Raw genomic sequence first — 14,316 nt, 5'->3', positions numbered from 1 at the left:
TCTGTACACATCGCGCGACAAAGGTTTTAACAATTTTCAGAATTGATCGATTCTTCCAAGTCTGATTATAAAAATTGATAATTATACATATTTCAAAAATATATTTATATATATATATAATGTTAAGAATTGTATGTATATAGATTGTTAACAAATAATACAATTGTTAATATTTGAAAAATTATACGCATAATTGTATAATATATATATATTTTACGTATATATACAATACATAAAATTATAATAAAAATGTATAAAAATGATTAATAATGTATAATTTATGTATAAAATTATTTACAAAAATTTAACACGGAGAGAATTTTTTTTAGAATTTATCCTGAAAATCATGCTAATCGTGGGGACAATGTGGTATTGAACGAATTTTATGAGTTTCTCTGTGATTAAATGTTTACCTCAATCAAAAATATTAATATGTACATAGCAAAATTAATCGAACACATTTTATATGTTATTGTGGTAGATATTAATATTTTTATTGTCGCAAATATTAATCAGAAAAACTCTTATAAAATGCTTCCAATAGCATATTGTTCCACGATTATCATGATTTTCAGGATAAATTCTAAGAGGAAAATCTCTCTGTATAATATTTTATATAAATATAATATAAAAAATTCTATAAAATATTTAACAAAATATATACATACATATTATATCTATATAGATATATTTTTAATGGTATAAAAAAATGGTATCTTTCTTAAGAGAATTTTTTTAGAATTTATCCCGAAAATCATGCTAATCGTGAGGACAATGTGGTATTGAACGAATTTTATGAGTTTCTCTGTGATTAAATGTTTACCTCAATAAAAAATATTAATATGTACGTAGCAAAATTAATCGAACACATTTTATATATTATTGTGGTAGATATTAATATTTTTATTGTCGCAAATATTAATCAGAAAAACTCTTATAAAATGCTTCCAATAGCATATTGTCCCACGATTACCATGATTTTCAGGATAAATTCTAAGAGAAAATTCTCTCTGTATAATATGTTATATAAATATATAATATAAAAATTATAAAAATATATTAAACAAAACATACATACATATTATATATCTAGATATATTTTTAATGGTCTAAAAAACTGGTATGTTTCTTAATTTTCGCGATAGTCGGAAACAATAAAATAGTGAAGAAAAGAGAGAGAGAGAGAGACTCGTGGGCGAAATAAAGTACGGCTTTTGCGAGGCGGACACGTGGAAAATCTACAGTCCAACGTGGCGCTGTAAGAGCCGCCTTAGATTAAGGCGATGCGAGACATAAAAAAGCGGCGTAAAACCCGACCACCCTTGACACGAACAGGGGCTACGATTAGCCCTCAGCAAGCTCTTTAACGCGTGAAGAAATTTTCGCTCGCCTTGCCTCCTGAACCGTTTTTCCCCCGAGGGCTCTTACTTGGGGTGGTTACGCGTTTAAAGTATTTACGAGTATTCTCGGATTACGAGCCCTTTTTATCCTTTCCTTTCCAAATTTCTATTACATTCGTTGCGTAAATAAAAGGACAGTGAATATACTATTATATAATAATCGATATTTTATTAGAGCAATACGATATTTTTTTTTAATTAAAAGCATCCATTATTTAATACTTCAATATAAAATATTTATTTTTGAAAAAGTGAATATTGGAATTATATAGAGTTTGTATAAATAGTGTCCCATTTTCACAGTTTAAATTCAAAAGAGCGATGTTGAGCAATGAAAATTGAAAGATAATAAACTCTTATTTTTGCCATGTAAAATATTTGAAAGATATTTGCATTAAAAAAACATTCGAAGATAAAAATTACTTATATAATAGAAATATCGCTGTAAGTAAAGTTCCGTAATTTTCCCGATTACGAGAACTATTTATATGGACGATATGAAAAAAATAAATAGAAAAAAAGAAGATAAAATTTATCTTTATGCATATATAAGATATAGCTGTCGTAGCTTTGATGAAAATGTATCGTATCTTCTTAATAATATTTAAATTTGCATAAAAATTAAAAATACAAGACTATATGCCGATCATCTACGCAAATTCCTGCGTATGTAAACAAGCTACGCTATTTTTGTTTGAAAATCGAACGCAGCATATTGCAGATGATCTCGATAACCTGCGACCTCCAACTATCGATATCCGCGTTATCTCATCGCACAAACGGGTCATACTTCGGCGATTAGGATGCAAAATAATAACAAAACTGCGTGAGTAATATTTCGAAAATATTATATTACATCAAGCATCTTTATGTCTATTTCGAGCAGCGATAAAGAAGTGGAATAATTCAACAGAGAACGCTTTATGAAAATATTCATATAAGCATAGAATTGTTATCACAAAAAATAATATTTTTGAGATAATCGTTATTTAAAAATTTTATATTATTAATTCGATTTCCTATGAATTTATAGAGCGAGCATATTCTCTAATATTAAATCTCCCAATATCGTATGTAATATGAAAAAGCGAATTAAATAATTTATACGTTTTATTATATTTAACAGTCACGTTGCATGTCATAAAACTTAAAAAATTCGTAGTTATTTGCGAATTCATAAATTTTAAACAAACTATATTATTATCGCGAAAAACATGTATACATATTTCAACAATAAATTTCGAATTCAGCCAAAAAAAAAAAAAGAAATAAAAAATTGCATTCAATGTATGTAGATTGTATGTCAAAAAATATGCGAATTGAAATTCTCTTCGAAACGTTATCATTAAATCATTGAAAATGGTCAACCGCCTAATTAATTATACAAATCTAGTTAATTATACAAGTTGTATATTCTTTTATAAATGAATAAATGTTGACGATTTCGCGCGGTTCTTTATCGTATGTACACTGAAAAAAAATTGTCAACTTGACTAAACCTTTCAACCAAATATTATTTTAAGAATATACATATAATTCGACTCCCCAAATAAATATAACAAATAAATATGTTGTAAATATTATTTTATTAATCGAACATATGTAACACAAACACCACGTTTTGTTAGATTTCATATATTATATTTAATTTAAATAGTTTTATATGTTCACACTTGAAAAATTTGTGTTAAATTTAACAAAAATCGCATGTTCCAAATACACGAACCACAGAAATTTTTCTGTTTATTTAATATAATATGGATATGTTAAAAAGAGACACAAATACTGTGTTAATAATATTTTAACACAAAATAAATGTAGAACTTGAAGTAATTAAAAAAATTATCTCCACTTATATTATAAAATAAAAAAATCCACATTTTTTCCTGTAAATAACAGACAAATCTTGTCACTAATAATGTTATAGTTTTCCACCTTTCTTCAGTTTTAATAATTTAACATTTAAGCTCAATTAACACAATATGTTAAACGAACACGCGAATGCATTAAATATTTACCAGAAAAATGTTAACAAGGGGACCGTTTTTAACAACAAAAAACCCAAATGTTCCAGCAGTGTTGAAAGATTTAGCCAAGTTAAGAATTTGCTTTCCATGCGCGTCATTATATTCCGCGGAAAAAGCTCTCGTATCTGGTTCGCAAAGTGCAGAGGAAGAACATTATCGACTGCGAAAAATATCTCTTTAGGAGCACACACAGGTCCGCATTCCTGAAGAGCGCGTTACAGAACCGACGACGACGGTTCTCACGCGGATTGGCTTTGCTCTGGTCCACCACGCTCGAGTGTCTCTCCTTCCCTCTGTTTCGCATTCCGCGTCGCGAAACTTCCAAGTGCTTACTAACAACAGAGACGAGCTTGTAACTTTGCCCGCCGGCTTACTTGACAATTCATCCAATTAGGAGATTTCAGCTCCTCCCGAGGGGATGTTTCCGACCCACTTTCCGACCGCGTGTCCGAGAGAGAGGGTGGTTAAAACGGGGGTTTAAAACGCTCCTCGCGAGATACACATGGGGTGGAAAAAAAAGTTAATGCACAAAGTGAATCTCAACGGGCGGAAACGACGTCGGGTCTCTTGCATGTAATCGCTTATTTGTCCGGAAACGGTTAAACTGGACATTCGTGTGTATATAAGCGTGTTTGTGCTCGCTAATTAACTGCGGATTTGCGCGACACGCGGATTTATATATTAAATCTTCATTCGATATTCCGCCGAATAATTTGGCGAAAATTTGTAAACTTCCCGCGTCAATCGACACGTGTGTGTGATTTCCGATACGAAATTGCGCGAGTTTAATGTTTCGAAAATATCATATTGCGATAAACTTTGATTCGATGTCTATTTATATCGCGATAAAAATAGTTTAGAAAGAGAACAACGTGAAAATTAATGATAGAAAGCACAGAATTATCGCCTCGTCGCGTAAATAATATTTATTATTCGATTTGAATTCTGAAGGTTGAGTTGATTCCTTCAAAATTTATACCGCGAGCATACTTTAATATTGAATCTATCCATTTCATGTATATCAAAAAACAAGTTAAATAATTTATACGTCGTATTTAGTAGTCATGTTTATTGTCGTGAAATTTTTAAAATTCATAGTTATTATTTGATCAATTTTTAAAATAAGCTACATTTTTCTATCTGGAAAAATGCATATATTATATTTTTATTTCCATTCAACAATAAATTCTGAATTCATTAAAGTATAGAGAGAAATAAAAAAATTTCACTCAATATTTATTATATCGAAATATGTGTGGATTAAAATTTCCCTCGAGACGTTATTAGAAATAGATGAATTTATAACAGCAAACGAAATGAGTCGCTTCAATTTCTTATAACATTTTAACGAATCTGTCCATTTTTCTCTATTTCCAATTTATTTTGAATCGACATATCATTACACAAGTAATTATGCCGGACAATTTTTAATTTTTCTTTGAACAAAGATTACACTGTTAATCGGTTTTTATAATTTTTCAAGTTGCTGAATACAAATTCGAAATTGCTCCATCACGTCACAATTTTGAGAAATCTTTTCACGAACTTGGTCATATTTTAACTACATGTGACAACATACTTTATATCGATTGCAATATAAAACTTCTTCCAACACGTCACATATTGTAGCTATAATATAACAAAGTTCGTGAAAAAAGCCCTTTTTTACACTAAAAAAAATGATTAAATTCGAATAAATATTTATTTCAATAGCGCCTAATAAATTATTTATTTGAAATTAATACCATTGATTTGACGTGAAAAATACTTATTTGATATAAGAAAATCCTTTGAAAATAGATAAACATTTCTATCAAATAACTGCTTTATAATTTTGTTTCAGTGCATAACTAATTCACAAAATTCCTCAAAATTAGAGTGATAAATCAACTTGGAAACCAGATTCAGCACCCAAAAAAATAAAAAGCTAGTCTCCTTTGGATGAATTTGTTGAACAGCGCGCTCGAAAATGTTCTCCCAAAAAATCCATGAAGCTAATCACTTACCTCAGGATTACAGCGACGATTAATGGCAGTCGATCCTGCCGGGACTCGGTGACTTTCGCAGGATGCAGAAACGCCGGAACGTGCAGTCTGGATCTCGGATAGAGCGGGCCGTGCGGCACCAGGAGGGTAAACAGATCGTCCGCCCTAAGCTCCTTGTAATCGGCCTTGTTCGGCGCGAGCGGTACTTGACCCAGGGGAGTGACGGGTTGGATCTGCACCCTGGGTCTGCAGAATCCCGATCCGGTGGGGTCGGCCGAGCCGCCGCCGTTATCGATACCACCTTCCTCCGTGCGAGGTTCGAGGACGGAGTAGGCGACCTGGATCAACCGGGGCAGACTCTTGGCGACCTTGACACGACCGGAGGCGTCTGGTGGCGGCAAGGGCGCCCACCAATCAGCCGGGATGGTTATTTGCGCCAGACACACGCCGTTCTCGCCGTCCGGGCTGCAGGCGGCCGTGAGCGCGGAGGATGACGAAGACGAAGAAGAAGAGGACGACTGACGATGACGACGAAGAGGAGGAGTACGAGGAAGAGGAAGAGTAGCGTCCGTTGCTGCTCCTGCTCGCGGCGTTTCCTCTCGACGGACTGGCCAGACTAGCGTGCAACACCACGCAGACCCGCTGATGACGCGCCATCAGCAGTTGACGTCTCCCGCCGGTCTCGCTGCCCGCGTGGAAGAGCACCCTGAGGACGGGCGAGTCCCGGGGCACGCTGTTGCCCACCAGGTGGGCCGACATGTCCAGGTGACGCGCTCCGAGCTCCTGCGCGTCCAGGATCGTCGCCGCCGTGAGGTTGCGCCGGGTCTCCGGCATCGCCGGGAGAGCGTCCAGAGGGTCAGGAACGATGTAACGCGCCGGGACCGTCTGCTTGGTGCTGAAGGGCCCGTAAGTCGCCCGCACCGAGACCGGCTCGCTCGTTTGGAAGACGGTGAATTTGTCGATCGAGAGGACGGAGCCCGGTGGCGGTGACGGCACCGCGCTCCCAGGACTATTGTTATTGTTGCTGTTGTTGTTGTTGTTGCTGGTGGTCGACGGGACGGAGTCCGACGTGCCGCGGGCGGGATAGTATTGTCGCTGCGTGTGCTTCAGGAAGAATCCGCCGTCCTTGTTCTCGAAGTGAACCTCCACCGACGCCGCCACGTCTGAAGAAAACAGAAAGACAACTCGGTCAGAGGAGTTTCGAGCTTACTTTAGAATTGCTCGCTTGGGCAATTAGTCGCGTCGCATCGGCGCGTCTCGATGCTCGACGACTCGGAGATGAGTTGATGGAAAGCGCGAATTTTCTCGCAACTTTCGACGGGTGATTGATCGAATTCTCAATCACATTTGCGTGTGTATACATTTCAGAAAAATAATCTTTACTTTAATTATGCGACATTTATTAATATCATTTATTTTTTCTATTTTTATAATATTCACGGAAGAAAGAAAAAATAGAAGAAACAAAGAGATTTAAAGTCATCTTCATTGTATTAATTTAAATCTCCCTGCTCTCTTTATTCATAAGTAGCTAAACCGAGCTTAGAGCGTCCTATACATATATTATATTTCTCACCACGAACTTTATATATATATATATAGCTCTCTTGGTTCTAAACATTTGGAAGGCAACTTGAAATTAATGTTTCGATGTTAAATAAAATAGATTTGTACGTCAAATTGACATCACGTGAAATCGTCTAAAATATGTATATAAATTATATTCCTAAAAAAATCTCCGATTTATTAAAGATACGTCTTATATAAAGTTTGTCTGACGTTAATTTCAAATAATTTGATTCCACAATGTAATAAAAATAGTACAAATTATTGGAAAATGAAAGAGGAACAAAATACAAAATTAATTAAATGCTCTTTATATAAATAATATGCGAAATATAATGTTTCAACATTAATAAATATCCTTATTTGAACACGAATAAAATATTCCCAGAATTTTACAATATTTTTCAGACAATAATTTTCTTCCAAATAATTTCCGGATATATTTTATTTCTCGTTTCTTCATCGTTCTCCAATTTTAATTCTCGCATCTCAAGCTCTTACACAGAGAGAATTTTCTCTCAAAATTTATTCGAAAAATCATGGTAATCGTGAGACAATATGGTGTTGAAATAAAACATATTAATATTTACCACAATAAGATATAAAATACACATATTCGATTAATTTTAAATTTTATGTGATAAATATGAATACTTTTTATTCCGAACGAGAGAGAAACTTTGATCAAATTCTCCCAGTATTGCTCCACGATTAGCATAATTTTCAGGGTATAATAATAAGAGAATTCCAAGAGAAGGGAACATTCTCTCATATTACGTATTAGTAAGTCGGAGTAAGTGTACATATATAGCAGCACCTCGACGGGAGCGATAAATCATCGGCGCAACGCAAAGTCGACAATTTTTCCTATCCGCGTCGATGTGGTACAAGACGCGAGGAAGAATGGAGTCGCGCCGGGAAAGTTGGCTTACACGCGCATCCGAAAGTTGGTCCAGGTGAGAGGAGAAGTTGTAAATCGGCGAGGAGGGGCAAGAAAGGGGGTGGAAAAGGGGTGGAAGAGGACGGCGGCTGCGCTCCATCCGAACATAAATTTCCCGAGCAAATCCCGGAGTAAGCGCCAGCTGCCCGCACCGGCCTCGCGTAAAATGGGGTGAAATCCTTGGAAAAGCGAGAAGAGGAAGAGAGAGAGAGAGAGAGAGAGAGAGAGAGGCAAACCCCTCGCGATTCGACCCTCATCGCTTATCTCCCGCCTTCTCTTGGACCAACCCTCTCTCGCTTCTTCCGCGTGTGCTAACTTAGCCTCTATTTCAGCTTCTGTTTTTCTGATACGATAACAGGCGATTACAGCGAAATGATTTAGTGAGGCTTCCAACGGAACTTATTGCCCGTTACATTGTGCAAGCCAGTCGTGCGAAGTGCAGCGAGATGATGCTGGAAATGTATAGTATAATATCGCGATGATATTATATATGAAGAGAGGAAAATGCGATGTTATTTGTCAATCTTAATCGGATGACCGAGTGTACTCTTCGACGCGTGCGATGTTCTTTTTCCTTCCTTTTCTCAGTCACTAAATATTTCAATTTCATCCTGCGGAGTACTTTACAATTCTACCATATATGTATACATATATCCGCCAATGTGAAAATCGAAACCATGAAAATTAAATACTTTTGTATTACACGTGCAGCCAAAGTGGCACTTTGTGTGCGTGTTTTCTGTGCGGAAAAGCGGCCGATTTCCAACGCCGCCATCTAGCGGTGAGTGAATAAGCCGCATTCAAAGCCATTGCCCACGGCTTAAGCCGTGGACAATGACTTTGAACACGGCTATTCCCGCACCGTGCCGCCGCAAGATGGCGGCGTGCGGATCGGCCACCTCGCGCACAGAAACGCGCACAAAGCCACTTTGCCTGCACTTGTAATACAAAATAGTATGTGTATAACTTGCGGATTGACAATTGGTCACGAGTGCGGGAGATGGACGCACGAGCCGAAGGCGAGTTGACCAATTGTCAACTTTCCGCACTTGATACACAATATACTATTACGATTTACCAGTCGATTGGCGCGCATTTTAATGGATCCTCGCAATTTCCACTTTCGCGGATCGTTCATTCCCGAATAATTTCGCGTTTTTCGAGGGCGAGCGAGACGGGGGAAAAAAGATGAGATAGAGCGGTCGTAAAAGTGATTTTATTGGCGTTTATTCAACTACACGTTGACAGATATATACGCTCGATCCGATAATAATTTGCACTACACACGTGCGACATTTTCCTCCGAGATGATCCCGCGAAAATAGACCTCCCTCCTTCGATTTCTATCGGTCCGATTGAATATGACGATCGACCAGCATCGAACGATGATGGTCGTTTTGGAAGTACGTAGGGACGTCGAACCACTGATACATCTTCGGTTGGCTCTCGTCCAGCTCGTACTCCAAACAGCGTCTAGGAATGCTGCCAAGAGATCGTTAGCGTGTCATTTTTTTTACATTTTCGAACGCTCGCGAGATGAATCCGCGCTTTTTTCTTCTTTTTTTCCAATCGTATACTCTATCTATACCGCGAAGGGGGTTGCGTTTTGTAATAAACGCTCTTACGTGTTCTCTCGATACAGCGAAACGGGATATACACGGAGAGAATTTTTTCTTGTAATTTCCTCTGAAAATCATGGTAGTCGGGAGACTTTTATTCTCTGTTTAATATTTAGCACAAGGAAAAATAATTTAATCTCAGAGAAGCTCTTATAAAATTCGTATTTCAATATTGTCCCATGATTAGTATGATTTTCAGGATAAATTCTAAAAGAAAATTCTCTTAAGAAAGATACAGTTTTCTTATACCATTAAAAATATATCTAGATATAATATGTATGTATATGTTTTGTTAAATATTTTATAGAATTTTTTATATTTATATAAAATATTTATGCAGAGAGAATTTTCTTTTGGAATTTATCCTGAAAATGATCGTGACAATATAATATTGGAAGAATTTTATAAAAATTTCTCTGATTAATATTTATGACAATAAAAATATTAATATCTACCACAATAACATATAAAATGTATTCGATTAATTTTACTGTGTAGATATTAATATTTTTTATTGTGGTAAATATTAATTAGAGAAACTCTTGCAAAATTCTTCCAATATCATACTGTATAATATATAAAAAATAAATTAATTAATAAATTAGAGTGTCTACTCAAATATTGTAAAAAAATTCTCTGATCTTCCAAGTATTTTCGTTTAAAATTTGAGCTATTATTCCACAATTACCATGATTTTTAGGGTAAATTCTAAGACAAAATTCTCTCCTTGTACAAAATACAAATATGAATAACAATTGAATTATAGAGACAACGATTCGAGTGAAAAATAATTTACGTCACGCGGGTGCGATTTTCAAAATGTGTATAACAAAATACGATTGGAGAAACAGACTAAAGAATTTATAAAGAATATTTATAGAAAATTTCGAAAAATTGATAAAAAAAAAAAAACGTCACATTTTCGAAAATAATAATTTAAAAAAAGTGTACATGTGCGCGTATAAAAAGCTCCACTCTTCGAAATACACGCAATCGACGTTACACACGCCATGTATAAATACATGATCGCGTGATGCGTGGAAAATTGAAGCGAATACTCGCATACGTACATATGTATTAAAATCGGATTGCGCTGGAGAGTATCGATAAATTCTCTCTCTCTAGCTGACCCATTTGAAAGTCGAGCAGAGTGCGAGCGACTACTCTCTTCTCTCTACTCATCGCGTTAGCAGGTAGCGAGTTCTCTAATACGCTTACGACTCACAGTGAATGCCGTTTGCAGCCAACGATGGGGTAGTCTTCGCGGAAGCACTTCGTGTCTAACACGCTGAAGTAGAGGAAGCCGACCTTCGCGCTAACGAGTTCCTCCGAGCCATGGAGACAGTCGTAGAAGCTCTCGTCGCAGGAGCAGTGCAGCCTGATTTTACACATTTCCCGACGCTTTATCAGATTACTCTGCCATAAAAATGCGACCGTCGCGCTTCGTTTCAATTTAAAATTATTATTTTCCCCGCAATCATCCATCGCGGAATAAACGCCAAACAGACACACTCGGTTCAGAAATTAAATTCCTTTCGGACTAACGAGTGAATGAAATAAAATAATGTTTACAATAATCAAATTAAAATAATAGAATAAGAATTTAAAATAAAAATAATATAAGTGAAAAATAATAAATATGAAATGTAATGAAAACAAAACGCTCGACGGTCTCTTATATTAGCTTCTTTCCCATCTGAATTTGTATTGAAATAACAAATGTATATGTTGCAGCAAATAATCCAAGATGGTGGAACGAGCCATGAACCGAGAGCGAGATCCACTTTAATTCAGAAAATCGCGTGTGTAAAGTGTAACTTACAAATTACAGAGCTTAGAGAGTCCACTCTCGTCCTAAGTCTTCCATTTTATTTTGAATCCTCTTGAACGCAAATTAATCAAGATTTATACAAATACGCGCGATATTTTCTTCGTATATTAAAAATATATGTATTTTTCTTCTCGTCTCTTTCAGCAACGCAATAACTTTTATTACGATTAACATTACGCTATATATTTTTTTCCAGCGAACGAGTCATATAACATTTTGATATTTTTTTCCATAAAACTACATTTCACATTTAATATTTCAATATCGAATGTAGCTGCTTGAAATTCTCCAAATTTTACGACGAAATGTTGTGCTTTTAATATATGTACAAATACAAATATACGCATATATACAGTGGAATGAGCTTTTAAAAACATTATTTTTCTCCATTTTGTCCGTACATCACACAGGAGGAAAATTACTGCTCTATATAATTAATATACCTAAGTTTGTGATAATGCACGACGTCATATATCAACATCAAACGTCAGCCGTAACTATAGCAAGACACGCACGAAACTTGGGTAAACTGCACCAGTTGCGTGAAACTCGCTCAACAGGACTTGCTATTGTAAACTAGTTCATTGACTTTCTTTTGTAATTGCTAGCGAGGCTCTCTTTCTCTCTCTTTGCATGCTTCGAAATGACATTCAGAAACGTGGACTAGTGTGGGAACGAAAAATCACCATTTCGTAAATTAAAAAAAAAGCTGCAATATTCAATTTTCGTTTTCCTGTTTTCTTTTCCCAGAGATGCTTCACGTTCAACAAGTCTATATCTATATCTATCTACCTGCGATCTCTCTGTACCTACATGTTTCAATACGCTTCCATTGTTTATCGATATTAAAAATAAACAAATCTTTCTGCTATATTATACAATACATCGAATCTTTCATAATAGTTGATGTTTTCGCAAATGATTACAAAAATATGTCAGTTTATAAAATATAATATAGAGATGTATCGTTAAATTTTAATTCTTTCAAATCGAATATCCATCTTGGCGATGAAGATAGAATAAAATGTTATTGAATATTAAATTGAAATTTCAACGGGCTAGAAAAACTAGTGGATGTTAGCGGGTCAGTTTCAAGGAAAATTAATTTTCCTTGAAACGGATTAGTTGTATAAAGAGAGAACAATTTTTTCTCGATGTAATGTTAAGTAATTAAAATAAATCTCGAATCGAGATTTATTTTAATAAATCCCTTCGACTACTTCCTCCCCGAAAGAAATGTGCGCAATAATTAGTGTCAATGAAAAAATTAATTTTCCTTGAAACTGACCTAGTTTGTATTTCGGTTTTACTAAATTCTTAACTGTTATTGAAAATCGTTCAACATGGAATTTTCACAAAAAAAAAATTTATTAACTTGACTGAATCGTTCAATTAAATATTATTTTGTTAACTGAACATATAGAAAAACTTAAATTAATTAAAAATTAATACATGTTCAACGAACAAAATAGTAATTGAACGATTTAGTCAAGTTAATAATTTTTTTCAATAATATGCCATTCTAATAAAAGAAAGCTGATAAAGAGATATAGTGTCAATGAAAAAATTAATTTTCCTTGAAACTGACCCATCAATTATTTCAATTCTACTAATTCTCAACTGGTATTGAAAATCGTTTAATATGGAATATTTTCACCGAAAAAATTTATTAACTTATTATTTATTATTATTTTGTTAACTGAACATATAGAAATATTTAAATTAATTAAAAATTAATACATGTTCAACGAACAAAATAGTAATTGAACGATTTAGTCAAGTTAAGAATTTTTTTCAATAATATGTCATTCTAATAAAAGAAAGCTGATGAAGAGATGCAGTGTCTAATTGAAGAATTCACCTTGTATAAAGTGCAGTATTGGTCAAACCGTATTTAGTCTGCATCGACTCGATTACATCTTTGCAATTATCGTGTTCACGGCAGCATGCATCGGTCATTGCGAATATTCCAAGATCGTCCGGGTTGTTCGCGATATTGCCACTGCCGCACCATTTTGTCCCTGATAAACGAATCATGGAATCTTGTTCATCACTTGACTACAATTAAGTTAGATGAAAAATTTTCTTCGACTAACCGAATGCAATCTTGACTTCAGGATAGTCATTCTTTCACTATTCAATTACGCTAATAATTATATTTCTTTTGAATTATCGTTGCAACTACGTCGAATTATGACGTTTTATAAAAGAGAAAAATTACGCGAATCTCTTATTTTCATTTCTATTCCATAGTCGTACAATTTAATCTGTATTGGTCTTACATTTAAATAAAATATGTTAATTTATTTTATAACAATTTTATAAAAGGAACAGCCATCCCGACTTATTTAATCTATTTTATTATATTATTCATTTATTTTGTAATTATATATTTATAAATTAAATTTTTATTATTTTTAATATAAAGCTTTTATTACTCTACTATACAGCTATACTATTATTATACTATCTATCATTTATTATATAGATATATCAATTTATTTTATCGATATAAATTGATTATCTCGATTTGTATATTGCAAAAACAATTTTATAAAACAATTTTATACAATTTTATAAAACAATTTTATAATTCGTATAAACAATATACGAATAAATCCTACCTGGAAATATAAAGGCCGGCTGAGAAGACATCGTTTCGGAGAGATCGTTGCCAAAGATCTCGTCATTTGGAAACGCGACGTGCCATCCTCGGACAAAACTCCGGGACAACGAGAGGAACGAGAGCAACGCGACAATAGTCGGAGTCATCGCTACGGGAATTTCCACTATTTTAACGAAGGTAGCGAAAGAAGCTCCCCCTTATATATATATAAATCCGTACGTATGCATGCATATAAAGAGGATCATCACCGGTCCTCGTGTGCGCTCCATTTCGTTTCTAAGCCATCTAATCGCTCGAATTACGACCGGCGTACGAAAGAGGC

The 14,316-nt window shown here is 34.8% G+C and overlaps 2 protein-coding genes across 2 annotated transcripts in view; both read right to left on the bottom strand.

Moving 5' to 3' along the window:
- The window catches only part of dtn (transmembrane protein 132C dtn), a 149,618-nt gene that overhangs the window by 36,917 nt on the left and 98,385 nt on the right, over positions 1-14,316 (bottom strand). The window contains 2 exon segments of the mRNA XM_029321489.2: positions 5,434-5,933; positions 5,935-6,575. Coding sequence (XP_029177322.2) covers positions 5,434-5,933; positions 5,935-6,575 — 1,141 coding nt within the window.
- Pla2 (phospholipase A2) lies at positions 9,120-14,141 on the bottom strand. Its single transcript, XM_029321617.2, has 4 exons — positions 13,993-14,141; positions 13,230-13,389; positions 10,763-10,915; positions 9,120-9,400 (listed from the first exon to the last, which is right to left on the bottom strand). Exons 1-4 carry the CDS (start codon positions 14,138-14,140, stop codon positions 9,262-9,264), a joined length of 600 nt encoding a protein of 199 aa, XP_029177450.1. The 5' UTR covers position 14,141; the 3' UTR covers positions 9,120-9,261.

The sequence above is a fragment of the Nylanderia fulva genome, unplaced genomic scaffold (assembly GCF_048542155.1).
Source record: "Nylanderia fulva isolate GAGA-0341 unplaced genomic scaffold, ASM4854215v1 Scaffold3, whole genome shotgun sequence".
Classification (NCBI taxonomy): Eukaryota; Metazoa; Arthropoda; class Insecta; order Hymenoptera; family Formicidae; genus Nylanderia; species Nylanderia fulva.
Note: the sequence above shows the minus strand (reverse complement) of the source record. Positions and strands in the feature narration are given on the sequence as shown.

What these genes read in the sequence shown, in the direction of transcription:
- Pla2 (XM_029321617.2), bottom strand. Translation starts at nt 14,140, where the DNA reads ATGACTCCGACTATTGTCGCGTTGCTCTCGTTCCTCTCGTTGTCCCGG. An exon ending in GCCGGCCTTTATATTTCCAG is followed by an intron (nt 13,390 to 13,992) that starts GTAGGATTTATT and finishes TTCGTTTATCAG; the next exon opens with GGACAAAATGGTGCGGCAGT. An exon ending in GGCTGCAAACGGCATTCACT is followed by an intron (nt 9,401 to 10,762) that starts GTGAGTCGTAAG and finishes ATCTCTTGGCAG; the next exon opens with CATTCCTAGACGCTGTTTGG.